This window comes from Cyrtonyx montezumae, unplaced genomic scaffold (assembly GCF_038088225.1).
Source record: "Cyrtonyx montezumae isolate F1298 unplaced genomic scaffold, pur_monq_1.0 scaffold_26, whole genome shotgun sequence".
In the NCBI taxonomy this organism is placed as follows: domain Eukaryota; kingdom Metazoa; phylum Chordata; class Aves; order Galliformes; family Odontophoridae; genus Cyrtonyx; species Cyrtonyx montezumae.
This window is the reverse complement of record NW_027072003.1, coordinates 4,465,652-4,491,164: the sequence shown is the minus strand read 5'-3', so window position 1 is coordinate 4,491,164 and position 25,513 is coordinate 4,465,652. Positions and strand designations below refer to the sequence as shown.

Here is a 25,513-nt window from a genome sequence, read left to right as displayed (position 1 = left end):
CTTTTGGCTGCAGTGACCCTCGGGCCGCCCCTCAGCAGGAAGCATCTCAGACAGCCGCCGGTGTTTAAGTCCCTTTGGTATTTATTTTACAGCTTTTCCTTGTTTGGTGCCTCCGTTTCGTGGCACGCAATGGGCTCAGCTCCCTCTGTGGGGCCGAGGTGGGCACTGGGGGGGGGGTCTCCCTGCATCACAACCACCCCATAACCCCCAAATGCTGCTGCTTCGGCTCACTTGGGGGCTGGGACTGCAAAATGGGGTACCCACATCCTGACCCCCTCCCCCACCCCCGTTCCCTGGGGCTCTGCTGACCTCGCAGATCCCCCCCAGGTCTGTGTGGTGCTGTGGGAACGGTGCTGCACGGGAATCAAAGGGGATGGAGACATTTTGGGGCCCATTCCTTATTTCCGGTGCACCTTAGGGCTCAGCGAAACCGCACATTGCAAAAGGATGGGGGGGGGGGGAGGGGAGGGGCGGCGGCTGTGGGGGTTTTTCTCTCCTTCCCCCCCTTCTCGTCCCGGTTTGGGTGCACTTCAGAGCCAGGAGGATGAGGAGGTTGAGCCGGGGGCGAACGCGGGGCTGCGAATGGAAACCTCCCCGAGGTCGCAGGAGGTGACTCAGGGCTGCGAAAGCCGCGGGAGGGATGTGTGCTCGGGAGGGATGTGTGCTCGGTGATGCTGAGGAGCTCCTGCAGGCTGCATCACCCCACGGCCCCGCGCCGAGTGCGGGTGGGAGCACCGTGCCCCTCCCCCAAAGGCAGAAGCGCCTCTTTTCCTATTGCCAAAGCTGCTCGGGGTCCTTCTGAGCGCTTTGAAGGGTTCCCCCTCCTCAGGACGTCGCTGCGGTCCATGGCCGAGCAGCGTGTGGGCACCAGGGCTCGGAGGATGGGCTCCAGCCGACGGCGGCAGCTCCGCAGGGACGCGGGGGAGGAGCAGCCCTGGACGGCTGCTGTGATGCAGAGGGTCCGGGACATCATCCAGGAGCGGCACGGGGACCCGGAGGGGTTCATCACTCGCGCAGACATGCAGGTGAGGGATGGGGGCGGGGGGATGTAGGGGTCCTTCCAACCCGACCGTTCTGCGGTTCTGTGGTTTCCTTTCTCTCTTAGAAGCTGCAGGAGGAGGTTGTCCCGTGCAGCACGGAGGAGCTGGAGATGCTGTTTGATGGGATGGATGCTGCCGGTACCGGGCAGCTGAGTGCTGAGGAGTTCACCTCTGGGCTCTGTAAGTGTCGGCACGGTGACTCCACGCACCCAGCTCCCCTCCCGCTGTTTGGGTGGCACTAAAGCAGCTGTGGCTCTGAGCCCGTGGCTCATTGGGGTGGGAAGCAGTGGGATCCGGGTGCTGAGGGCTGTGTTTTGGCAGGGCAGCTCCTGAGCTCCCAAAAAACCAGCAGGGAGCACCGGCGGCGGAAAGCAGCATCACGGAGGAGCTGCTTGGTCCTCGCCAGCCCCGCGTGGGAAGGGATGGACAGCGAGGAGAGGAAACACTTTGCAGCCTTCGTGGAGCAGCTGGGAGTGGATGACCGATGGGAAGAGTGAGCAGCAGGCTGAGCACCCCGGCTGTCCCACGGGATGGGATGGGGTGGGGTGGGGTGCCCCCACTTTGGTGCCCACGCGGGCAGAGCTGGAGCTGCCTTTGTCCCAGGGGCAGGAGCACGGCCACCCCCACGGCCCCAGTGATTGGGACCCCCATGCTGGTCCAGCTTTTCACGCTGCCCCACGCCTCTTTCCCTGCAGGCAGGAGATCTGGCAGCTCTGGGCCACGCTGAGGAAGGATGAGCCCCAGCTCCTGGGCAACCTGGAGGCCTTCCTGGCCAAGATGAGGCACCGCATCCAAGAAGCCCGGAGCAGGAAGGAGGCCTTGGAGGAGGCCCTCAACAGGTGAGTCCTCCCGAGGAGGGAGAAATGCAGGTGCTCCAACACCACCACGGCAGAGGATTCACACTGTGCCCGTGTTTGGAGTCGGGCTCTGTCTACAGTTATGCACCCGATGGCCGAAGTGCCCGACGCATTCCTGCTGGGTGAACGCACCCCCGGGCTGCCTGTGGGTCTGGTGGGCAACCCAGGGTCCCCAGACCCACGCATGGCACAGTCTGACCCTCCCAATCTCCCCCATCCCCCTCCCCCAGGCGCGTGGCCGAGCACAACCAAGAGGTGCAGCAGCTCTGCGAGGCCCTGGAGCAGCAGATCCAAGAGGAGCGACAGCGCTTGGAGCAGGAGGTGGGGGCCCCACCCACCCCTCAGGGGGCACCCAGCACCCCAAAACCAACTGGGAGCTGATGTTCCCATCGCCACCACAGAGCACGGCCCGGAGCCGCCTGCACTGCGCGGTGCTGCAGCGAGCACTGGATGCCAGGGACAGGGAGGTGCAGCGTTTGGTTGCAGCTCAGGAGGAGGTGAGCTGACCCCAGGCAATCCCCCGTGCTGCAGTTCTGTTCGCTGTGCTCGTGGCTTCAGCCTGGTGTTGTACAGCTGAAGCTGGACGTGCTCTGCAGGTCATCGCATCGCACCTCCATCGCCCGCCCTCTGCCCCCGTCCCCTTTTTTTCCTCTTTAAACTGAGTTTTCCCCGGGGGGACATCCAGCTCCAGAGCAGGAGCTGAGTGCTGTCTCCCTGCAGTTGGAGGCACAGTGCTGCAGCCTCCGCAGCACACAGCGAACTGCCAGCGCCGAGAACCAGCAGCTGGAGGAGAGCAACCGGGCGCTGGAGGAGCAGCTGCAGCACATCCACGAGCAGCTGCAGCAGACCCACGAGTGCCTGCGGGCTGCCATGGCTCGGCAGCGGGCAGGGGGACCACGGTGAGTGGCTTCTGCATGCCTGGCTCCCTCCTGGGGGTTGCAGCAGATGGGGGAGGTGAAGGGGTGCAGTTTCCATTGTGACCCCGTGCTCTGTGCTTGCAGGGATGGAGAGGAGGCAGAGCTGCCCGGTGAGACGCTGCCATCAGTGCAGGTACTGCAGGTGTGCACTGTGGGGATGCGGTGGGGTGACATATGGGGCAGCACTGCTGCTTGGGAAGGGGAGAGCAGCAGCACAGAGGGCTGCTGCCCCCACATCTCGGATGGGAATAGCTGGAAACTGAGGCAGGAAAGCTGAGCATCGTTTTAAATCAATACACACCCTGCCAAGCACTTTTTTTTTTCCTCTTTTCTTCCCTTTGCCACAGATGAACCCAGAGCAGCACTGCCCGGAGATGCACATCAGGTTGGGCTCCCAGGGCAGCGAGCCCAAGCACAGGAACATCCACCACGTGTAAGGGTCCCAGGAGCTGCACCCACATCCTCCGCCCTCCCCCGGCCCAAAGTTCCTCCCTCCTCAGTGCTCTGCCCCAGTGCTGCGCTCACCCCCTTTTTCTGCTCCTTTCAGGGTTTGGGAAAAGCCCCCAGCAGACACAAAGACATCACACCTGCTCTCTGTAGACGAGGACCCCTTCCCCGAATTTCTGAAAGAGGAACGGTTTTCTGGCCAAGGCTCTTTGCTAAGAGAGATGAATGATGCAATAGCAGCTCTGAGCACACAGAAGCTGCAGGCACCCGGAGGCACTGCCCCCCACCCACAGGATGGTGCTGAGCCCCAAACAGGACCACGAGGCTCAGCCCCACGAGAGACCCACAGCAGTCACGAGGTGTTGGAAGAAGACCCGAGAGGGGGACGAGCTGCAGCTGAGCTTCGTGCTGGGGACGGGACACAGGATGGTGCGTCTGCAGCCGTGCACTGCAGGGCTCAGGAGCAGGGGGCAGCCCAGGGGGACAGCGTGGAGAGAGCAGGGCAGGGCCTGGAGCGGGTGCCAAGAGTGCTGTCTGTGCAGGGAAGGGGTGCTGGTGGGGAGCAGCAGGTGCTGGAAGAGGTTGAGAGCCCACGGGAGGCACCGGGAGAGAGCGTAGGGATGGGAGAGCAGATGTGGGTGGAGGTGGAGGGAGCAGGATGGGTGCAGGGAATGATGGAGTGGGAGAAGGTGCAGCTCCCTGGAGAAGGTGGATGTTTGGAGGCAGTCCTCAAAGCTCTGGAGGTGGAGCTCCCTGCCACCGATGTGCATCAGGTGCTGGGAGAGCACATGGAAGAAGTGGAGGCGCCAGGATGGGGTGAGGAGCAAATGGCAGCAGTGCAGGGGGTGAAGGAAGCTCCTGACCCTGATAAAGTGGATGGAGGGGGTAGTGGTGGAGAGACCGAGGGGGCTGAGCTGCAGCCACTGAGTGTGGCTGGTGAGCTGGGTACAGAGCAGGCAGAGAGCGTGGGGCCAGATGTGCAGCTGCTGGAGGAGGATGATGGAGCAAAGTCAGAGCTGGAAGAGAGAGCTGGGGCTGCTGCAGTGCTTGGCGAGGAGCTTTCCCCAGCAGAAATTCCTGCAAGGAGCCCAGCTGTGGTCCTGGTTAGTGCTCATGAGCTGGAAGGGAAGGAGGCAGAGACACTTGTGCAGGTGGAGGAGCTCACATTATCCCATGGAGAGAGCACTGGGGCAGATGGGAAACCCCTGCATGCAGCAGGGCTGTGGGAAGGGGCAGAGAGCCCTGCTGTGGCTCTGGAAGCAGCTCCACGCGTGGCTGACAACACAGATGTGTGGGATGGGGACGTTGAGGCTGCTTTGCATCCTGAGTATGCCGCTGCTGAGCGTGGCCATGCAGGTGCAGTGCTGGGAGCAGTCAGTGGTTCAGATGAGCAGATCCTGGAGGAAAGTGCTGACACAGAGGGGAGGCCTCTGGATGGAGCTGGAGGTCTGGAAGCGGTGCAGGCTGTGAGGTTAGAGGCAGAGGCAAGGATTTTAGCTGAGGCACAGCATTTGGAACCAAAGCAGGGCTGTGCAGCTTCCCCTGCCTCCGAGGTGCCGTTACAAATCAGCGTGCTAAACCAAGATGTGATGAAGCAGGAGGATGTTCTCGTTCCAGATGTACAGCGGCTAGGTGGTTGGGGACAGGCAGCCCAGAGGCAGCTCCAGGAGCAGGTCTCGGCACAGGCAGATGAGGGGAAGCTTCACGCTGCTCCCCGGCAGCCACAAAAGCCACCGGGCATGATGGACGCAGAGCAAGCAGCTGCCGGACCTGCTGAGACTCCAAAACAAGAAGTGCCGCTGTCAGCCCTTCACACGGGGGTCCCACAGGGGGAGGATGCTGGGAAGGATCTCTCACAGATGGCACTCGGGGACAGCCCGGTGGTGGAGGCGGTCAGCGGCAGGGGGCAGCCCCACAGGCAGCTCGCAGGAGAGCAGAGGGAAGACCTTGGTGTGGGGAAGGAACGAGAGATGGAGAGGAAAATGAGCCCGGGAGGTGAGCTCAGCCCCGGAGAGCCAGAGGCTGTGACTGGGAATGCAGGAGGAGCTGCCACAAAGGGCACTGTGGAGCCGGACCACCTCTACAACGTGCTGTTTGTTGGGGACTCCCACGTGGGCAAAACATCCTTTCTGTACCGACTGCATGCTGACAGCTTCAACCCACACCTCGCTGCCACTGTAGGTAGGTCAGCTCTGCCCCCACGTCGTGGCTCCCTCCCCTCCACCCCACAGCTGCCGGGGGTCATTGCACATCAGTGCTCACAGCAACCTGTCACCGAGGTCCACGCACTCCTGGATGCTTGCAAGCAGGCGGTGCCAACCCTCCTTGACATCTCTGGGGCACTGGTGGCTTTTCTTTTGGCTCTGCTCTCAAAAATATCCCTCTGTGTGTGTCCCAGGGTTGGATTATCAGGTCAAAAACCTCACGGTGGACAACAAACGCTTCGCTCTCCGCCTGTGGGATTCAGCTGGGCAGGAAAGGTGAGGTGCTGTGCTGGGTGCTCGGGGAGAGCAACCTGTCTGAGTGATAGGAGCAAGGTTTGGGTTTTGCTTTTTTGGTCCATACGTGTTCCCAGCTTTTCCATTGGGGTTTCAGGTTGGCTGCAGGCAATCCCTCCTTCCCTTCCCTCCCTCTCTCCTTTTCCTCTCTCCTGGTGATGCTTTGCTCTGCCTGCAGGTACCACAGTGTCACCAAGCAGTTCTTCCGGAAGGCAGATGGTGTGGTGCTGATGTATGACATCACATCGCAGTACTCCTTCGCTGATGTGCATTACTGGCTCAGCTGCATCCAGGTGGGCAGTGTGGGGAAATCTGGCCCTGCCCCATGCAAGGGGTCTTGGTAACTTTTTACATCTCGAATAGTCCCCTTCCAGCCCCGGGAAATGGGGGTAACTCACAGCTATGGGCCCAAATCCGTGCACAGCCTTTGGGATGTGTGTGGGCAGATGTGATTCAAGGAGGTGATTCCCTCCCTCACCCCTCTTTCATTGCCCAGGAGGGAGCAGAAGTTGGAATCACTGTTCTGCTTCTGGGGAACAAAACAGACTGTGCTGCAGAGAGGCAGGTCCCTGTGCAGGAGGGGCAGCGCCTGGCTCAGGTGGGTGCGTGGCTGTGCTGCAGTGTGCTGCCAGCTGGGTCCTCAGCACTAAACACTGGTGTCACAGCCCCCAGAAAAGGGGGATTGCACCCTCACGTTGCAGTCCATCAGTGCTTGGGTTACTCGTTTCCCTGAGTGCTTCTGTTTCTGCTTGGCCGTGATGCTCCTTGGCTGTCTGCTGTTGAAGCACGTCTCTCTGTGGGCTCTGTGTCTTCCAGGAGCACCAGCTCTTGTTCTACGAATGCAGTGCTGCCTCTGGCCACAACGTCACCGAGTCCATCATCAGCCTGGTCAGGTGAGCTGTGTGCTGGGGTGCTGCCAGCTCTCCCTCCTGCATCCCCTATGGGAAATGTTGGTTTGTGTCACCACCACCAGAGCCTCTATGTGCCATGGGGAGCTCACAGAGCAGCACGTGCGTGGCTGGGATGAGGTGGGGATGTGTTGGGAGACATCTCCTGGGTGCTCTGCATTGCAAGGAGATGGGGGAAAAAAAAAAACAACAAAAAAGAGCTTCTCAGGATGCTGCTGATTTCTCCCTGGATTGCTTAAAATCGGTTCTGTCTGTGATTGGATTGAGGCTGTGGCTTTCAGCAGTCTGCAGTTCTCAAAGCATGATGAGGTGGAAAGGCCCCTGACTCCTTTCGCTCGATGAACATAACAACAATATTATGAATGGGGGGAACATATATGGCTAATTTTCTTCCTTTCTGCCCAGGGCACTGAAAGCCTGTGAAGATCGATTGAGAAATAAGGCAGAAGAAGTGCCAGAGCTGCCTCAGAAGAAAAAGGGATGCTGCTGGTGATGGACAGAGTCCTTGCTGTGGTCTGGAACTGCGTGGCTGCTCCCAGCCCATCCCTCTGTCCTCCCTTGGCCCTAATCTTTGAAGGCTCTTCTTTGCTTGATGCAATATATGCTCCCAGTCTGTGGCAATTCCCTTTGACCACATTTTGCTATTAAATGATTTTACTACTGGCCACGTTGTGGGGCTGGCTTGAAGGAGGCAGCAACTCAGGAAGAGCTTTCATGGCTCAGCTCAGGGCTGAGGCTGGATTTGGTGCTCAGGGTATCCACAGCGGGATTTGTTTGTGCCCATCTTCACTATTTCTGCTTTGTGGTTCTGTCTTAAAGCAATATCATCCCAAGCACCTTTTGCAAGTCTGGTTGATGATGAGAGGAGCACTGTTCCAGACTGACCAACTCCAGCGGGCTCTGCATGACCTCCCCTGCAGAGCTGCCCTTCAGCAGATCAGCTTTTTCCCCATCCCTAAATTTCCTTGGATTACGTGCAGCAGATGCTGCCTGTCCTGTGCAATTCCACTACTGCCTCGTGAGCAATTTCATTCGCTCACCAAAGCGTGAGGAGTTGAGGCTGAATTCCCCCGTTAGATGGCAGCAAATGCAGCAATACCCCATTGCTGCTCCAAGCAAGGAACAGCAGGGCCTGAAACTGATCTGCAAAAGAGAAGGCTTCACCGAGCAGCAGGCAGGAAGACAAATCTGTTCTGTTCTCCTGGAAATCGTGCCTACAGAGGAGGATTGAGTGTGTGCCCAGACGTGTTGCAAGGCAGTAGAGCAAGCTGGAAAACACAGAGGTGGTGTCGGCCTCTTTTCTCAGCTGACAAGTGAAGGGATGCAAGGAAATGGGTCGAGCTGTGCCAGGAGAGGCTCCAATTGGGTTTAAGGAAGAATTGAGGAATTATTATTGTTTTTAATGGGGTTCTTTCCCTTTGAGATCTCCAAGGCACCCCTACAAGAAACACAGGAGCTGCCCAAATTGCATTGAGGATGCAGACCTCCTTCGCCAGCCCTGGGTGATCATAGGTTCATAGGTACATTAGGTTGGAAAGGACCTACAAGATCATCTAGTCCAACCATCCTCCTGTCACCATCCCTACCCACTGAACTTCTAAATCCAATCCCTCAGCACCTCATCTAAACGCTTCTTGAACAGCGCTAGGGATGGTGCCTCACCCACCTCCCTAGGCAGGCCATCCCAGTGCCTGACCACTCTTTCAGAGAAAAAATGTTTCCTCAAATCTAATCTAAATCTTCCCCGGTGCAACTTGTGGCCATGGGGGTAATATTTATGGCCAAAATCTCTTATGAAAGAGATTTACAACTTCACAGTGGATGGGGAAACAGAGTGGTGTCCTGGGGAATTTCAGGTTGCATTCAACCTGGGCTGGAGGTCTATGTCATGAGCCGGGGTTGGTGTATGGGAACTGCTGAATCACGGCCTGAACCACTGATTGATCATCTGAGGTGAGCACTGAGTGAGCCATGGGAGCACAGGTGAAGGCAGTGCACCTGTGTGACCTGAAGGGACGGAGTCTGTCCTCTCCCAGATTTAAAGGCTGAGCACCACTGGGGCAGGATCTCTTGTTGGAGATCCCTCCCCTGCAAAGTTATTGTCGAGCCTCTATTTACTGGCTGTTTACCACCCAGATAAGCCAAGCAAAATATACCATCCACCTCGTTATTTTCTGTTCTTTTGGGTTATTCACCCTACAGTTGGGAAGGCAGGAAACTCAAACTGGGCGATCAAGCGGGATGTGGTGAGGCTGCGATCGTGAACGAGACTGAGAAGGAGACTCGAGAACCGCAGACGCCGAAAGCAACCCATGGCGGGCACAGCCAGGGCTGAGGGCGGTGTCGGGGGGCGTTTGAGAGCACCCAGAGGAAGGCTGGGGAAGGAGGCTGGGACACAGCGGCTCCGTTCAGCCGGAGGAGCCCGAGCTGCCCCGCTGCGTGGGGACACCGCCTCCTGGAGGCCGTTATTACGCGGGAAACGCCGCGGGAACGCTGAGGGCGTCTCAGCCGCCGGAAGCAGGAAGCGGCGGCCGGGGTCCGCCTCCAGCGCGGGCGGGAGGAGCCCGGAGCCGGGCGGCGGAGCGGGGTGAGGCCGGGGGGCGCTAGGCGGGCGGGGGGCGCTAGGCCTCAGCGTGGGCCTAGGCCTGAGTTTGGGCCTAGGCCTGTGGGGCTCTCGTGGGCCCCGTTTTGCGCCTCTGTGTGTTGAATTATCGCGTTTGTTGGAGGCGGGATGGAGGCTGTCGGCGGTCAGCAGCGGCCGTTCAGCGGCGGTGGGATGGAGGCCCCGTTCTGGGGTGTACCCAGCGCTGGGCTCGCTGTCCTGCCTGTAAATCTCGCTGTTGCGGCGCTCTGTTGGGTTTCGCAGCAGGTGTGGTGATACGGGCAGCCTTTCCCTTTGAAAGGCTTCTCCCACCTTTATCTCTGCAAGGCCTCGTGCCCAGCCCTGTGGGCAGAGCGTTGTTTGCTGTGCTGGGTATAGTGGTCGGAGGCTGAGAGCTGCTGCTGTTCGTCTCTGGGCATCACCCAGCAGACGGGGGCTGCTGCTCCTCAAAAAGGGTACAAAACGTCTGCATGTGGGGCTGGGAAGGCCTGCCTGGACAGGTTGCTGTGAATAAGACCCACTCAGCACGCCTGTGTGTAGCAGCAAAGCGGGTGCAGTGGTCTCTTGTTATTGTTTTGTCGGCCTGATTGTGCTGATAGGAAGGAAGAGAATGGATTGTTTATTCATTTTTTTTTTAAGGCCTCGTGTTCTCGGAGTGACATCGTCAGTAATGCCTCCTTTTGCAGCTGAGGATGCAGATTTGCCATGGAGCTATGCAGGGTTTTTCCCTGCGTGTAACTCGCAGGGGCTGTCTTCAAACGTAGCTGCTCAGAGCTGAATGCAAAAGTCACGGGTGAAGCAAGATGTGTCTCAGCAGTTTGCTGACACTTCTGCTGTTTGGGAAGGAGGACGTTGCTGTTTTTGGTGGCTCTTCTGTAGGGATAACTGTGTGAAGGAGCTCCAGGCAGATCCAGCAAGCAGAGGAATTCAGAATGGGAGAGCTTTGCAGGCGAAAGTTTTGGCACGTAGGAGCAAGAGGAAGCTAGATAACCTTTCATGCACCAGTTGCATTGTCGAGGCAACATAAAAGCTGTGGAAAAAAATAAAAAAGGCATTTAATGTCACGCAGATATGCTGACTCTTTATTACATAAATGAATGAGTTAGTAAAGCAGTGCGTTGTTTTTTAGAGAGCTGAGTGTGTGCCACGTGCTCTGCTGACCAGAGGAAAAGGTCCCTGCCTTGGGGAGCTTACAATCCATGATGATGTATTGACCAACCGTGCTTTTGTGCAGCTTTGCCAGCCCACGAGGCTGCTCAGGTAGGGAGATCTGGGACAAATGTTTGCCCAGCATGGAAGGGACAGTAACAGAACAGGGCTGGGAGCTAATTAACAACCCAGCAGTATACTGCAGTATGTTCTCATTGCATGGTTTGGGTTAGGTTATTTAATGTTCTTTGGGTGTTTCTGAAGCTGTATGTTACACTGATGTTACTGTAACATCTGATGTTAATTGCCTCAGTTGTATGTGTAGGGAGCTGCTGACTAAACAAGGTAGGACTCTCTTTCAGCAAGATAGTTGTCCTGATCAAATGCCATTTAGCGTCCATCTGTAGCTCACAACACTGCATTTCTGCATGTGGGTGACCTGGAGGCAACCCCTCAGTGGAACACAGGGGTTGTGCTGCCTGCAGAGCGTGCTGCTATCTTATTACTGTTACTCAATAATCAGTTGGCCTGGACATTGGGTTGCGAAAATTTGAACAGATTGTAAGTTGTTGAACTTTACCCTGTGCCTACAGCTTGTTTCCCTGTCCTCCTCTTATTGCTGATGGGATATTGAAGGAAAACAAACCTGTGTTAAAGTAGGCGACCAGAATTATAGTGCAGGAGAAGTTGGCTTTGCTGCTGTCTGTGGTGGTCAGCTTTGTAGTGCTGGCTCTTGTACTCGGTGAGCAATCGCTTTATGGGATGGATCTTTTGGAAGAGATGAATAAATAGAGTTTCACTGCTTTCTGGGAAGTTCTGTTCATTTCCATAATCTGCAAATCTCCACTGGTTTTTGTGCTGTTAGGAAATTTCGCTGCTGCTTTCGGTCCCTTGAAGATACTGAACCAGCAGAGATGATTCAGACTGCAGCTATGCTGTTTCTTTGGGAGTGGATGGCCTTGCTCCAGAGGAGCCTTCATTCCTGTGTAGTTGTTCCTGGGATCTTTTTGCATATGCTGGTGTTGAGATGGATGACAGGAGCGTGCTTTCTGTAATGCACTGAATCTCTCTCCACAGGGATTTTTCATCAGAGGCCATGGAGCTTTCAGCCAACGAGCTCAGCATCTATGACAAGCTATCAGAGACGATTGATCTGGTGAGACAGACTGGCCACCAGTGTGGGATGTCAGAGAAAGCCATCGAGAAATTCATCAAGCAGCTTTTGGAAAGAAATGAACCCCAAAGGGGCCCTCCCCGCTACCCTGTCTTAGTGGTTGTCTACAAGGTAAGGTCTCTGTGCATGCACAGCCCATGTGGGGCTCTGAATTTCTCCTTTTGCATCTGAGCTTTTTGTTTCCCATTGCATTTTCCAAGTTCTTTATTTAAAAAGCTTAAGAGTAGCTTCCTTCCTTCCTCCCTTAAGAAAATAGAAGCCAACTGTCTGAGATTTGGAATTACTCGTGTGAATTGAAAGCTGACCACGTCAACATCTCCCTCTCCTTAAATTATTAAAGAGCAAAGTCTTCGGATTGATTTTTTTTCAGGCAGTGGTTCCAAACGTCAGCACCCACAGTGGAAATGTGAGGAAGGAAGGAGATTCTTAAAGTTCAGGGTTGTATAATGAAGACATCCAAGTTCTGTTTCTGACCCTGTCCTGGGTTTCCACACATCTTTTTTGTCCTTCTAGTCTATAAAATGAACGTACTGCCATGTTGTTCGATGAGAGAAATGTGTTTGCAGAACCTTAACTAAAAGATGCTGTAAAAATCATTAGCAAGTGGGTGAAAGGATACTATTCTGTTAAGTGGGCAGGAGGTATTAAAAGTATGACCAACTTAGTGACATAGTGTTCAGTAGTACTTCAGTGTTTTCTTTGCAAAATCATCACAGTGGTTTCTACCTAGAAAAAAGAATTAAGCTGTCATCTTCCCATCCTATAAAAGCTGTAAAATGAGGCCAGAGAACAGGAAACTGGGAAGTTGAACTTCCAGCTTCTCTTCTGGTTTTTGCTGTTGGTTCACTCTGACTTGGCTGGGGGGGAGAAATGCATTGTGTCATCTCTTGAAGGCTTATTTGGGATTCTGGTGTGGGGGAGAGAGCTGGCACCACCTCTGCCAAAATGTTTCAGGGCTTGACAGATGTTTGCAAAAAGCTCTGAAAACCTTGTGTAAGAGGTATGGCAGAAGTGCAAGCTTTCATTTTGTGAGGTGGGAGGAATCAGAACCATCTGTGGGTGATCCTCTCTGCTTTGGTGCTGGGCTGTTTGCATTGCTGAAGTAAATGAACTGAGTTGTGTGGTTCTGTTCTGAAGGCTGCTTGATTTCATCTTTGGATAGCCCTAACAATGAAACGGAGTGACATCTTTGTGTGTGTAAATAGCACCACAGTTAAGTGGGGATCCACAGTCAAAACGTGGGTGTTTATCTCACAGCACACATCCTCAGCAGTCAGAAGGTGTGTCCTGTGCTGAGGGTGCATCAGCTCACTGCAGTGTGATTAATTTCGTTCCTGTTTGTTCTTGCAGGGCCTGCTCACGCTGGGACTGGTCTTGCTAACTGTGTATTTTGTGATCCAGCCATACAACCCACTGCCACCAGAAGCTCCACTCTCCAGAGCCCATGCCTGGGGCTCCCTCATTGGTCACATCCGGCTGCTCTCTCTCCCTATTGCCAAGAAGTACATGCTTGAGAGTAAGGAAATAGTTTTTCTTCTGTAGCAGGAGCCTAGAAAGAAATACTGAGTTAAATACCATCCATGCAAATCACTTGAGCATCTCCTTGGGCACCAAATAACAAATATGATATTGGATTGACACCATGGTTTTCCCTTTTCCTACCACTGTGCTTAAAAATAGCATCCTGAGTTCTAGCTAGGGCATTTTTCCTTCTCTTCACTGGGGCCAAAACATATTTTCTCTCTTTACTTCATGGTTTTCTTCTTGTATATTCTCATTTTCTTGCTCTTAAAGCTGCTTTTTCTTTTTTTTTTCTCCCACAAATGTTCCCAAAAGAGTTCCTTTAAAGATCTCTGCAGTTCTTGGAACCATGGTGAGATAGCTATGCTGGTAAACGTCACCTTTAAGCATACAAAACCAATTTGTTTGTAGGAACCTCCACGTGTGACTTGGGTCTAAGGAAAGGTAGTTTTTGCCAAGTGGAGTGCTGGGAAAGGACTGTGGGCTTGAGAGCCCATGGTGTTTATAGCAGTCAAAATAATCTTAGGCATAGTGTGTGTTGGGGAAGCTAGATTCATCTGTCATGAGGTGGGGCTGTCATGGTCATAACAGAAATGGAAAAAGTGTGAGTATTTCTGGTTCCCAGTTGATCATTTCCACTGACTTAGGCTAGCACCTGGCAAAAGCATGAACTATTTTCAGCAGGGATGTGGCACAGTGTTGATTGTCTGTTGGCTCACTGTAAAAACAAACTGTAGTGTCTGTGCCCTCGGGTGGTTTATATTTAGCACGAGCAGCTCATTGTGTCGGAGCTCTCTGTTTGGCTCTGACCTTCCTGCTGGAGCTAAAAATGTCTCCCTGAAATGCCAGCACCACTCTGTTTTCTCTCTGTGTCTCCCTCTCTTCCGCTGACATGTGTAGCTGGCTGTTCATTTGGGTTTGTATGGGTCTGCTGGGGTATCCCCATTGTTTGCTTCCTTCCTTCCTCATTGGGATCTCTCACAAAGAGGAGGAAACAAAGGTGAAGTGATGGCTCTGCTGCTGAATTGACACGAGTAGCTTGCTTATCTGTCAGTGCTGACGTGGGGCTGAGAACACCCCTCTGCTTCTGTATGCAGAAGGAAGCCAATGGAAACTTCTCTGCTTGTATTTGTTCAGTGCAACTGCGTGCTGTTGGATGGAGTGTGGTAAAATCATTCCTCAGGGTGGATGCCCCATCCTTGGAGATGTTACTCAGGGACTGGTCCAATCTGAACGTGAACATGATCAAGCTACAGATGTCTCTGTTTGTTGCAGGGAAGTTGGACTAGATGACCTTTAAAGGTCCCTGCCAACTCAAACAGTTCTGTGAATCTGTGATAAATGGGAATGGCTGGGATGGGTGGTCTCTACCTCCTCAGCATTTCCTTTTGCATGACGTAACGTTTAGTCCCTTAGTTTTGGGCTGATGGTCTCCTGGGGAAGTAAAACTAACACTTGTCATGCTGTTTGAGGACTGGAGTATAAGACGAGGGATTCTTGTAAGTAGGCCTAGCACTTTGTGTTTGTATAGAAGACACCATGCAAGGAGTCTGCACAGCAGAGGCAAAACACCACCCAAGGGACTCAGCACAGGGACTCATCTTTTGTTCTCGGAGAAGGTCTTTGCTAGATTAATTTTTAGAAGGAGCTGAGGCGGAAACATGGATGAAACTTCTTGTGCTCAGAAGTCAGTACAAGTGCAGCTTGGGCTCTTTGTGCTGAAAGCCACCCATGAGCAGTTTGGAGGCTGCCCTGGCCCACCAGCGGTGCTGGCAGCCGTCCCCTGGCCACACAGCCCAAAGTGGTGTGGACAAAGCCTGGATGCTTGTGTGGGTGGCTTGTTTCACTTCCTCTGGGGCAGGCAGGGGCAGCCTGGCTGCGTGGGGCTGCGGTCTGGGGTAGTGCTGTCCCTCGTGGGCCTGCTCTGGAAGCAGTGGGTTTGAAGCAGGTTTCCTGTCTCCTGGTTTGCAGGTTGGAGCCTGTTCCTCTGGTAGATGTGGGCTGGGCAGCCAGGTTTCTCCAAGTGCCAGAGCCCTAAATTAGCATGATGACAAGGTTTTGAGATGTGCAAGGCTGTGGGATGCTGCTCCTCCTTTCTCCAGCTCAGGGTGACCTGCATTCCTCCTAACCTTCATCCTAGTCCCTTCTACCCCAGGAGCTGTGCTGTGAATGACAAGGGCTGCCTGTGCCAGTGGCTGTGGGAAGACCTTTGAGCCTCCACGGATTAGATCCAGAGTAAATTTCCTCTTTGACTGTCTTTCTCTTCTGCTCCTTTCTCCCTCAGATCAATTCCCATATTAAAACAAATGCTCTTGCCCTTTGTGTCTTCAGAGCCAACCCTAGAGTTGCAAGTATTAGGAGCAAATGCAATGAGCTCCTGGAGTGTGTAGTAATAGGTGCCAGGTGAGCTTATTTATTGGTGGTTCTGCCTTTTGTGATGCACTGTGACATCTTTATAGCTTTTTTTAATATCTAAATATGAATTAAGGTGTTATTGGTAACTGTTCCCTGCTAGCCACGCAGAGCAGTGATGTGGGCGAGAGCTTAAATTGCTCTTGGTTATCTCACTTGTGTGCCTATGGTAGTAAAGTATGTAAAGTAAGGATGGGAAGTCCTTGCAGATCAAAAACCTTGGTCACTGGTGAACAGGCTGTTGTCCAACAGTGTGACTGCTTGCAGTTGTTACCAGCATGTGATGACCTAAAGGAAAAGCCAGCTTTGCTTCTAATAATGACACCCTGTCCTGACCATTTATATCCTACACAGTTCAAAATCAGCTGCTCGTTACCTCAGAAATGAGATGCAAGCGTGCATGCAGCTCACTGTTGGAAAAGTGATCCCATGCAGTTATCCCCAGCTGAGAGAAGACTCCCTGTGTTTAAAATCTCCCTTTTGCATAGACCAGGAGGGCTAGAAAACATGTTTGTTGGCTTTATTTGTGATGTTTTAGAGTAATGAACCCTGCTGGAGGAGCTGTGTTTAAGCAACACCTTGTAAATGGCATCTCAGTGTCACGTCGGGGGGTGTCAGGTGCCTCTGAGAGCTGTTTGTGGGGATGGGTCACAGCAGGCTGGGTTACTGGGGCTGCTCAGCTGGGAGAAGACAGCAGCCTCTGCCTCTTGGCTGGCCACCTTCAATTTGGCTCCAGGCTTGCCTTGGCTCCCGGCCAGGCTCTGGCTGCTTTCTGGACTTAACCCTTTGCAGGCAGCCTGCGATGCACCAGCCATTGCCAGATTTCTCTCTGCTTCTCCAAGTTCTTTGCCTCCTCTCTTATTGTAGCCCTGAAGCATGTTTATCCTTGGCTCAGCTCCATGCAAAAAGGGAGCATCCAGCATGGCTGTTTTACCTGAGGGAGACGTTCTGCTTCCTGAGCTCAGCGTGGGCATAGAATCTAAGCATTCAGTCTGCCTTTCTCAGGAGGTTTTGCAGCCCACGCTGCATGTGACCTGCTGGGTTCACTGCTCTGAGAGCCCAAGGAGCATGGATCTGCTCTGAATGAAGGCTTTGAACGAGAAAGCTGCTTGGGACATCAGGCAGGGTCTGATTTCTAACTTGCTCATCTTAGTGGTCTGATCAGTGTGCTGCCCTTCTTTCCTGCCTTCAGCACAGCCCTCTCATCTTGCTCACAATGAATCTTGCTTTTTTTTTTATTTAATCCTAAAGGAAGTACATTTTTGCCTATTTGAGCTCTTTTGCTCTCCTACCTGTGCATGCACTCCATCTCCCTGGGGTGCACCTCCATCACTCTGGGGGTTGAGCACATTGAGGTGTACGTGAGCATGACGTGGGTTGCAGACAGGGCTTGCTCCCCACCCCGTGCAGCTGCCCATTTATCTGGTGTGTGTGTGTGTGTGTGTGTGTGTGTGTGTGTGTGTGTGTAAACATCCTTTTATAGCATAACTTGAAGCAGCCCAGACACCTGTGTTGGCTCATTGCAGGGAGGATTAAAGAAAGGCTGATGTTGCAGTGCCAGGCTGTTTTCCAGTGCTGCTTTGCTTTGGCTTTGGTTCAGCCAGTGCAATTTTTATTTGGATTTGCTGGCAGTAAACTATCTCCAGCTAACTGTGGCAGTCCAGAACATTAAAAAATCTTCCTGTTGCTTTTATATTTTCGTGTCTTCAGAAGTTCTTGTCTCCTCGTTTGCTAAGTGAATTCTCATTTTGGTTTTCTTCCCAGGAGAGAGGGATTGTGCCATGCACAACCTGTTGCATAGGCACGTAGCAGAGCTCTGTTTGCACTGGTGACACGTGCACATCAGACCTTCTGCAGACTCAAGTCACTGTCAGATCAGTGGAAGCAACTGAGAGGGATTTGCTTGGAAAGCATGATGTCCTTCCAAGCCAGGTGGCTCATGCAGGCACAGCACAGAGCACTGCAGCAGAGCTGCAGGTTGTAGTGGGCTTAGGAGGCTTTCCTGACTGCTTCACCTCTGCCTTCAGTTTCATACATTGGTAGGTGAAGAGTTCTCCTGGAAGTAATGCTCTTTTGTCCCAGAGGACTGAGTTCCTCGTGGGTTGGGCTGAGCAGACTTGATTTCACAATGTCTTGTTGGATCAGAATAATTTTTGTGCTTCGTTGGAGATTGACTAATCATCCTTCTGCTGTTTGCCCAGCCGTTACCTATTAGTGACAGGAGTGAGTAGTTCTCTGAGCTGTTGACTTTTCATCCAGTTCAAAAATAAGGGTTTATGAAGGGATTTACTTGTAGCTGTTGTTTTGTTGCTAGCTCTTCCTAAAAATGCTATGAAACAAGCTGGGAGGTGCTTTCTCCCCCAGGCATAAATATGTTTAAAGTAGAGCTACAGAAGTGTTCAGTGTGAGAAAGGGTGAGGACCTTGTGCTGAACAGGGACCCTCGTTGTGTAGTGTGTATTTAAAACCTCACTGTGATGCTTTCCTTAATCAGGACTTCTATCCTACAATTAATAAATATCATTTATGATTGCTTTCAGACTTCTGCAGGAGCCTTCCTGTTCAGCCTGACTTCCACTTGACCGTGTAGTGATGAACTGATGCCTGTGAACTGCTTCAAGTTTTTAAAACATGATTGTAACTAACCGTAAAGTCCAGGAAAGAGGGCAGAGTGCTAAGCTTGCTGCTGCAGTGACATAGCTCAGGGGGATACGAGCTGTTTACTTGAGGAGTGTGTACCTGTAAGTCTGCAGAGATCCCAACACAGCCAGGGCCAGAACCAAGGACAGCCTGACCATGACCTGGTGGGGGGGCAGCAAGCTGTGTCCACACCTGCAGTTCTGCATGCAGGAAGGTTTATGCTTGCAGCACTTTGTTAGGGTCAGGAGCAGCCCTTGACTCCGCGTGTCTTGCAGGAACAAAAGGTTTCTCTGCTTGCCAGTTTCCCTCTGAACCCACTGTACAGGCTGATGTTAGCCTTCTTTGTGGTCCCTATAGAGAGCAGGGCTATTGCTGAGGCCTTCCTGCTGCTCTCACATCTGTGTGGGAGAGTTTGCATGGCTTTTATTGCTTCCCTGCAGTGGGCAGAAGCAGGGCCAGGTCTTCTCAGTAACCTCAGAAGATCCAATGTGATCGTCCACACCCTGCATCTCTGGGGCTGTGCACACACACCCCTCTGTAGATCTAGGGGCAGCCAAAAAGCTTGGGAGATCCTCTGGACTTGGCCAAGTAGGGCGGGGTACACGTGTTAAACCCATTGTAAACTGAAAATTATTTCTCTGCATAGTGGAAAGTACAGCCATAAACTCCTGCCAGCATTAATCACAGGCATGTTTTAAGGGAAGTTATCTCTTCATCTGTGCAATGCTGGCAGCTGGAAGTCCACAGCCCTGCTGCTGCTAGGACCCATCCAGGCCCAGGGGAGAAGACAGCTCTGGTTGTGTAGAGCTGTTGAAGCACAAAAGCAGAGATTGGGTGAGTGTGATCAGTGGGGAGCTGAGGCTCTGTGTGACAGACTGAAAGCTGCTCCTCCACGGGCAGTGAGGAGAGGTTGGTTGGGACTGGCCCACACTTCTCTCACAATGGGTAGCTGTGTGTGTCAGTGCTACAGCTGCTTCCCTGCTGCCAGACTCCATAGGGATAACTGCACACGCCCAGCCCTTCAACATTTGCATGTGAGTGGATGGGACCATCGTGTGATGGTTGCGTGGAGATGGGGAGTGCACCATTCAGCCTCCACACAGACTGTGTGTGCACAGACAGTTTGCTTGGCTTAAACCACAGTAATCCCCCAGGGTGTCTGGGCAGGGTGATAATGCAAAAGGAATGCAGGGAGTGTAATCAGAAAGGGGGGAATAAGCATCCTTGGTGGAACTCCTGCTCTGGTCCCCAGTGTGCAGTTGTGTGCCCTCTCCTCTACGTGCAGTCTCCTCTCCCTCCCTCCCTGGGAAGGGCAGGCCCTTCGTGCTGCCCATACTTGTCATGCCAGTCACACACATGCTGGTGCACAGGCTAACACCCTCAACAATCAATCTAAAAGATTAATTACAAACAAAAAACAAAAAACAACCCCCCCCCCCCCAAAAAAAAGTCCCACAGTCCCATTTGCAGCATTTGAAATGCATCTCAACTGTGCTCTGCTGGGTTTATTCACGAGGAGAAGAAATAACCTCCTGAATCAAGCAATTGAGAATGCAAATATCCCAGCCTGGCTCAAAGGAGGAATCAAGCTCTGTACTGTCAAAGCTGATTAGCATCCAGCTATGTGGGGTGCTGCCTTGAGACCCGGGGGAGAATTTTGGGACATCTGAGCTTAATGCTTTGGGATGAGCTCTCGAAGTTTTGCAGAGAAACAGATGATAGTGGTGTTGCTCTCTGCATCGTGACAGACCGTAAGATATGTTTTCTTGTTCTCTTCGTGGTGACTGCCCTTCCTCTGGAGAGATCTCTCAGCTTTTGTTTCCCGTTGCTGACCAGCTGTTTTTTGTGAGTTGAGTTTTTTGTTGTAAAATCGAAGCTTTCTGCAGTCAGTGGAACAAAGATTTTCTTTTTTTCTCATGTGAGCAGGGAGGAAAAGTACGTTGGAGCAGTTTCTCATGGGAGTGGGACTTCTGCTTGCAGTGAGGTTTTTTACACTTTTTTTTCCTTTTTACTCCTTTCCCCAACCCACCATAGATGCTTCCTCCAGCAGGACTGGGAATTGCATCCTGATCCCATCCATATTGCAGCAGTAGGGTGGGGAAAAAAGAGGAAAAAAGCAAAATGAATCCCAATCAGCTCCTTGCTGTAGCACCCCAAGGATCCTACAACCCCCTATGACATTCCTCTTTGTTGCAGATGTCTGAGGGAGAAGTGAAGCAAATTCTTTGCTGTGAAATGAAATCAATTAGGAGCTGTAAGCAGGAGTGTTGGTGCTGCTGGATGCCACAGTCATAGCACCATGCAGGCTGCAGGCCTGAGGAGCTGCTGTGCTTTGCTTCCCAACCATTCTGCAGACAGCCTTCACTGTCTCCTCTTTCTCTCTCGTATCTCATCTGCTCTGTTTCCCTGTTGGGTGTTGTGCAGCAATGTCTAGGAGGCATGAGCTGTTTTGACACGTGCTGGCACTGTGAGGAGGGCTGGGCCTGCTGTGAGGACAGATCTCTGGACTTCTCATCTGAGGCGTGTCCAGGGCCTCAGGTTTCTCTAACCCACCCTGACAGATCAGGTGTTTGGGTGGGTTTGCTGCATCTGCTCAACTTAAGCATCTCCCTGTAGGATTGGGGCTGTAACACCATGGCTGTCACTGCCCCTAAATCAAAGCTGTGCCCTCCTGGTGTGCTGGCTGCAGCTGTGGACCCTTAACACAGAAACACATGGGATATTCAGCAGTATCTCTCCTTGTCCTGTTCATTCAGTGCTGCAACAGTCACTCCTTTGAATATTTCCTTGCTCTTCTGTGCTGGGAGTGCTGCAAATTGGAGGAGGGAGGTGAGATATTAGACATCAAGTAATTGTTTCACTTAAAACATGTATTTTTGAAGATGTAAATAGGTGCAGTGTTCACTGCAGTTCAGCTGATTTCTGAAACTTAAAATGGGTACAGCTGTAGTGCAGGGAGAAATTGGCAAGTTAATGTTACATACATTGCCAGGATTTTTCCTGATATTGGGACTTTTGTCCACATTTTACCTTAAAGTCAGCACATGAGAGGAGGGAACACATCAGCACCAGGTCTTGGTGAAATTCCATTTTGCTTTTGGTCCAATTAAACACATTTCTCTTGTTTCTTCTCTAGAATGCCAGGACTGGTGGGCAGCAGGTTGCAGGCAAAACACTTCTACGCTTCCTGCAAACTGCACAGCATGTTCTACTGTGAAAAGCCTTCAGATTGTGGCAGACATGGGAGAACTATCAGAGAAACTCCAGAAGTCTCAGCCTTTTCTCATCAAGGTAATACCTGGATTCATAATTCGTAATTAACTGAGGTGGAATGGACATCTAAGAATACATTTAGCCCTAATTTAAATATGTCAAGAGGGTGAAGAGCTGTCTGCATCCTTAGCAAGTTGTTACTCTGACTCATGGTCATTGTAGTTGGATGCTTGGTGGCTGTCACTCTTAGGTGTTCTTCAGTGGATGGAAATGAGAGGTGGGAGAAGCCCCCTGGCACTCAGCTTTTTATTTTTCTTCTGTGTTGTTTAAGACAGGACAATCTCTCTCCTATGAAGAACTGAAGCACTTTCAGTCCCGGGATCCTGAACTGGCAGAGATTATAATAGAAGAAAATTCATCTGAACTGTGGAGCTGCCTCCCAAGACAGAGCTTCCCATTTTTCCTTCCTTGGTGGGTCAGAGATGAAACAGGTGATGGATGTGTACATCCCTGCTGCACAGCTGCACAGGCTTTGCCTGTGAGAACTTGCCAAGAGCTTGCTACTTGTGCTTTAGCAGGAGAGAAAGGGAAGAGATGGGGGTGACAGACTTGTGTCCGCCTGCTGACTCTGACTTGATCCAAGCAGAGTATTTATGCACTAAAAATGAAGTGCTGCATGCTGTGACTTCACACGTGATAAAAATATTCCAGGGACAGCTTGGTCCTGTTCTTCAGGCCACGAGTTAATCACCTGTGGCAACTGGTTTGCATTTCTTATAACCTCTGGAAAGTCCTCCACTGTCTGTACTGACTGAGGAGAGGAACCATAGGTACTGCAGAACACTGCAAAATCCTGTAGGATAATTGGATAATTCAAGAGGGGAAGGAAGTTGTTTAGGTATGTTCCCTGTTTAATATAATATGTCCAACTGCATGTACGAAAAGAGCTTGAGGTTAAGAATCTGAGAAGACAGATTTCATGTCTAAGTGATGTTTGTGCTCTTAGCTTCTCTCCCCATCCAAAAACAGACTAGTCTGCCAGCATCTGTGTTTATCAAGCATCCGTGTTTGTAAACAGTTTTGTTCCTGGAAGTGTTATCATAATGTGGTCTTTCTTTAATACAGTGTTCTTCTTGTTGGACTTTTTTTCACTTTTTTTTTTTTTTTTAGGAACAAATCTGTGAACAGAACTCAGATTCTGCAGGAATTTTTCCCCACTTCCTCTTTGCTGTCTTTCCCCAAGACAGTGTCCCTAGAGAACTGCTTCCTCATCCGCCATCCAGATTTGGGGAACAAGGTGAGGAATTCACCCTGGAGCCACCATCTCCCTGTCTGTGACTTGTCATGCAGAAGCTCTAGGCCTTTTGGGGATTTCCACGTGTTCAGCTGATACAGAGATGTATCAGTTCTTTCCTCCACTGTGTCATGTGGCATCTCAAGGTTGCTGTACCACCCAGAAGTGGGAAGGAAATGTGTTGTGTCTACTTCTGTGCTGCTGGGACTCCGTGTCCACCTCCCTCAGCAGTTAGAAATGCCTCTGGGGTGTCCCAGCTCCCCACATCTCTGTCCTGGTCTGTGTGTGCACGTATCTGAGGGAGCAGCAAACCTGTGGTTTGTGCTGTCTCACCTTGCTGCAGGGCAGTAACCTGCCCTTGTTTAATCAGACATCCAAGAAAAGCTGGCAAGGCTTCTGAAATGTTCTCTTCTCCTCCCAGAGCTACAGTTTGCACAGCCTCTTTGTTGTTGGAAGTGGACAGCTCACACTGACTGTCGTACCCCTGGGCAAGTGCAGAGGACACTGTGAGATGTTCAAGGTGGACCTGGAAGCTGGAGATTTGGGTGAGTACTTTTGCTGTAATCCCAGCTCTGGGAGCTGGGGAGCTGCTTCCTTCAGGGTTTTTCATTGCTCACACCTGAGGATGTGGTGTGTGCCTGTAGCAAGACAGAAGCATGGTGATTTTGTGCTGTGAATTCATGTCCTGGACTACAACTGGATGCTGTGAGATGCTCAGTGTAAAGATTCCTAAGGCTGAGCTGTTGGGGCAGGGAATCAAAGAACCTCTGCATGTCCTTCATGGGAAAGGCAAGCAGCTATTAGGTGTGAGTTGAACTAATGATGCTTCTTCATTGCATCTCCCAAAGGTTATGCCAGTGTGGATTACTGGACAATGAGCTTCGTGGCCAAAGGGACAGAGCCATTGGTTGTTTGTGATGGAGCTGCTAGCTAAGGACTGTGGCATAGGAAAACGGAGCTACTTCCAGGGCAAGAAGACTTTCAGCTTTGAAGCCAAGGCAACATCTTGAAAGTGATAGAGTGGGGCAGCTGTGACAGGCAGCTTTGCCACCCTGCATGTTTACAGTGTTTAAGAAATGACTGTTGTCCTGACCCTTGAGGTAATTCTTTGCCTTTTCTCAGATGTATTTGTGGAGAAGCTCAAGCTATTTATGACCTTTCCTGTCCCCTCAGGTAAGCTCTGGGCTGGCAGCAAGGGTTTTTTCCAGGAGCAACAGAAGGGTTTCTCAGGATGGGATGAACCTTGTGTCCTTTCTGGATTTGTGGCACTTCTGAAACTTCGGGGTGGGGGGAAATTGGGAGTGGAGGGGGTGTGTGACATTTCTGTATACATTCCTCCTGGGGAGGAGGCTTGAAGCCTGTCTTGCCAGGCCATCTCTATAAAGGGAATGAACTGCATATCCCACCTCCAGCCCTCCTCTCTCACACGTGGAGCTGTGTGCCTGAGCAGTGTGCCCCGCATCCCCAGCCTCAGCTCTGTGCTCCAGGGCTCACACGAGCCCTGCAGCCTTGGGGCAGACCCCCACTGCACTGTTCTTGTACCAAATGAATCTGTTCAGACCTCTTTGTGATCACTTTCTCTGTCAGCAGGCTGCAGGTGAATCAAACTGTGACTGTGCTTTCTTCCCTGCTTCCTTTCCTACACAATACTGATGCAGGTTTCTGTGGTCGTGGTGCTGAGAGTGCAGCAGTAGTTCTGTTTGGAGACAGGGCTGGATGCAGAGAAGCTCTCTTCAGGATCACATTCTGATTGTGCACCTGAGACACTGGGGTTGTGTGATTGCTTTCATATTTCCCTTGCTTTGAGAGGTGCTACCTGTGGGAGCACCAGAAATTTTCCATGTCCCTGGCCTTTTTATTTTTTATTTTTATTTTTTGCATCGATGTCTTCCAGACCTGAAATTCTCTCTTCAGAATGAATGTTGGTTTTTCCTGAGTCTGTTCCAAGCTGCCTTTGCATGCTTCCTGTTGCTTGAGCAACTGCTTTATCCAGTGCCCTGAGAGAGGCTTGGTTTCAGTGCTTGCAGGCTGCGGATGCTGCGGTCCCTTCCAAGTTTGATCCTTTGGGTCTGTTCCTGCTGCTGAAGATCATTTACAGATGTGTCAGGCTGAACTCATAGGCCAGGGCTGGGGTTCAGGACACACTCTCACACTTGTTAATATGGAATTGGGAGGGGTTTTGTTTGAAAGCAAGTTAACTCCGTTCTCAGGAGCAAGAACCTTTTCCTCTGTAAATATTTGAGATATACTTAAAATGATAGATTGGAAAAATGTCTGCCCAGCCTTTGTTTTTGAACAAGAGCAGGCACATGGGAGCAAATGTCTTACTAATCTCATTAAGGGCTGACGACAGCTGCCAAGTGGGATGACCACGTCTGGCTCCTGCACAAGGATAAGGCAGAGGACGGTTCCTGCTCCAAAGAATTTCGCCTGAGAGAATTTAGCCTGCATCACAAACATTTCTGTGCATATAACCCTTGTTTTTCCTCCTGTAAGCTGATGAGAACAACCCCAGCACTTGTGTTAGTCTGCGAGTTTGGCCCTTGCTGCTGCACCAAGGTGCTCCAGGTCCCATAGAACCAAAGGAGGAACAGAACAGAAAAAAGACTAATTTAATTTGTTGTAAAATATTAAAGGGAATTGGATTAATCAGGCTTCTGTTAATATTGTTAATGCTTGGGGTGTGTTTTGTGACACGACATGCAATCTTCTACATGCCAGCACACACACACACACACACACACACACACACACACACACCACCCCTCTCTTCTTAAAGCCTGGGTCTTAGTTAATGGAAATATGGGAGTTCAGTGGTGGTGGAATTAGGGCCCATGTTAGT

The 25,513-nt window shown here is 51.8% G+C and overlaps 2 protein-coding genes across 2 annotated transcripts; both read left to right on the top strand.

Annotated features, from left to right (window-relative positions):
- Positions 1-787: 787 nt before the first annotated feature.
- Positions 788-7,257, top strand: RAB44 (RAB44, member RAS oncogene family). Its single transcript, XM_065740164.1, has 16 exons — positions 788-1,025; positions 1,106-1,220; positions 1,362-1,533; positions 1,736-1,879; positions 2,128-2,218; positions 2,299-2,394; positions 2,618-2,796; positions 2,899-2,956; positions 3,162-3,247; positions 3,362-3,690; positions 4,879-5,442; positions 5,660-5,741; positions 5,938-6,052; positions 6,256-6,357; positions 6,576-6,652; positions 7,073-7,257. The coding sequence occupies exons 1-16, from the start codon at positions 846-848 to the stop codon at positions 7,158-7,160; spliced, it is 2,478 nt and encodes an 825-aa protein (XP_065596236.1). The 5' UTR covers positions 788-845; the 3' UTR covers positions 7,161-7,257.
- A 3,841-nt stretch (positions 7,258-11,098) lies between these two features.
- On the top strand, positions 11,099-24,294 carry CUNH6orf89 (chromosome unknown C6orf89 homolog). The gene is made up of 8 exons (XM_065740493.1): positions 11,099-11,160; positions 11,496-11,703; positions 12,943-13,108; positions 21,301-21,455; positions 21,709-21,848; positions 22,548-22,674; positions 23,093-23,216; positions 23,520-24,294. The coding sequence occupies exons 2-8, from the start codon at positions 11,515-11,517 to the stop codon at positions 23,603-23,605; spliced, it is 987 nt and encodes a 328-aa protein (XP_065596565.1). The 5' UTR covers positions 11,099-11,160; positions 11,496-11,514; the 3' UTR covers positions 23,606-24,294.
- Positions 24,295-25,513: the final 1,219 nt, after the last annotated feature.

Excerpts from the sequence above, each read along its gene's own strand:
- CUNH6orf89 (XM_065740493.1), top strand. The coding sequence starts at position 11,515 with ATGGAGCTTTCAGCCAACGAGCTCAGCATCTATGACAAGCTATCAGAG. Across the intron at positions 21,849-22,547 it reads TTCCCATTTTTCCTTCCTTG|GAACAAATCTGTGAACAGAA; the intron begins GTGGGTCAGAGA and ends TTTTTTTTTTAG. Across the intron at positions 23,217-23,519 it reads CCTGGAAGCTGGAGATTTGG|GTTATGCCAGTGTGGATTAC; the intron begins GTGAGTACTTTT and ends CATCTCCCAAAG.
- RAB44 (XM_065740164.1), top strand. The coding sequence starts at position 846 with ATGGCCGAGCAGCGTGTGGGCACCAGGGCTCGGAGGATGGGCTCCAGC. Across the intron at positions 5,443-5,659 it reads ACACCTCGCTGCCACTGTAG|GGTTGGATTATCAGGTCAAA; the intron begins GTAGGTCAGCTC and ends TGTGTGTCCCAG. Across the intron at positions 6,358-6,575 it reads AGGGGCAGCGCCTGGCTCAG|GAGCACCAGCTCTTGTTCTA; the intron begins GTGGGTGCGTGG and ends TGTGTCTTCCAG.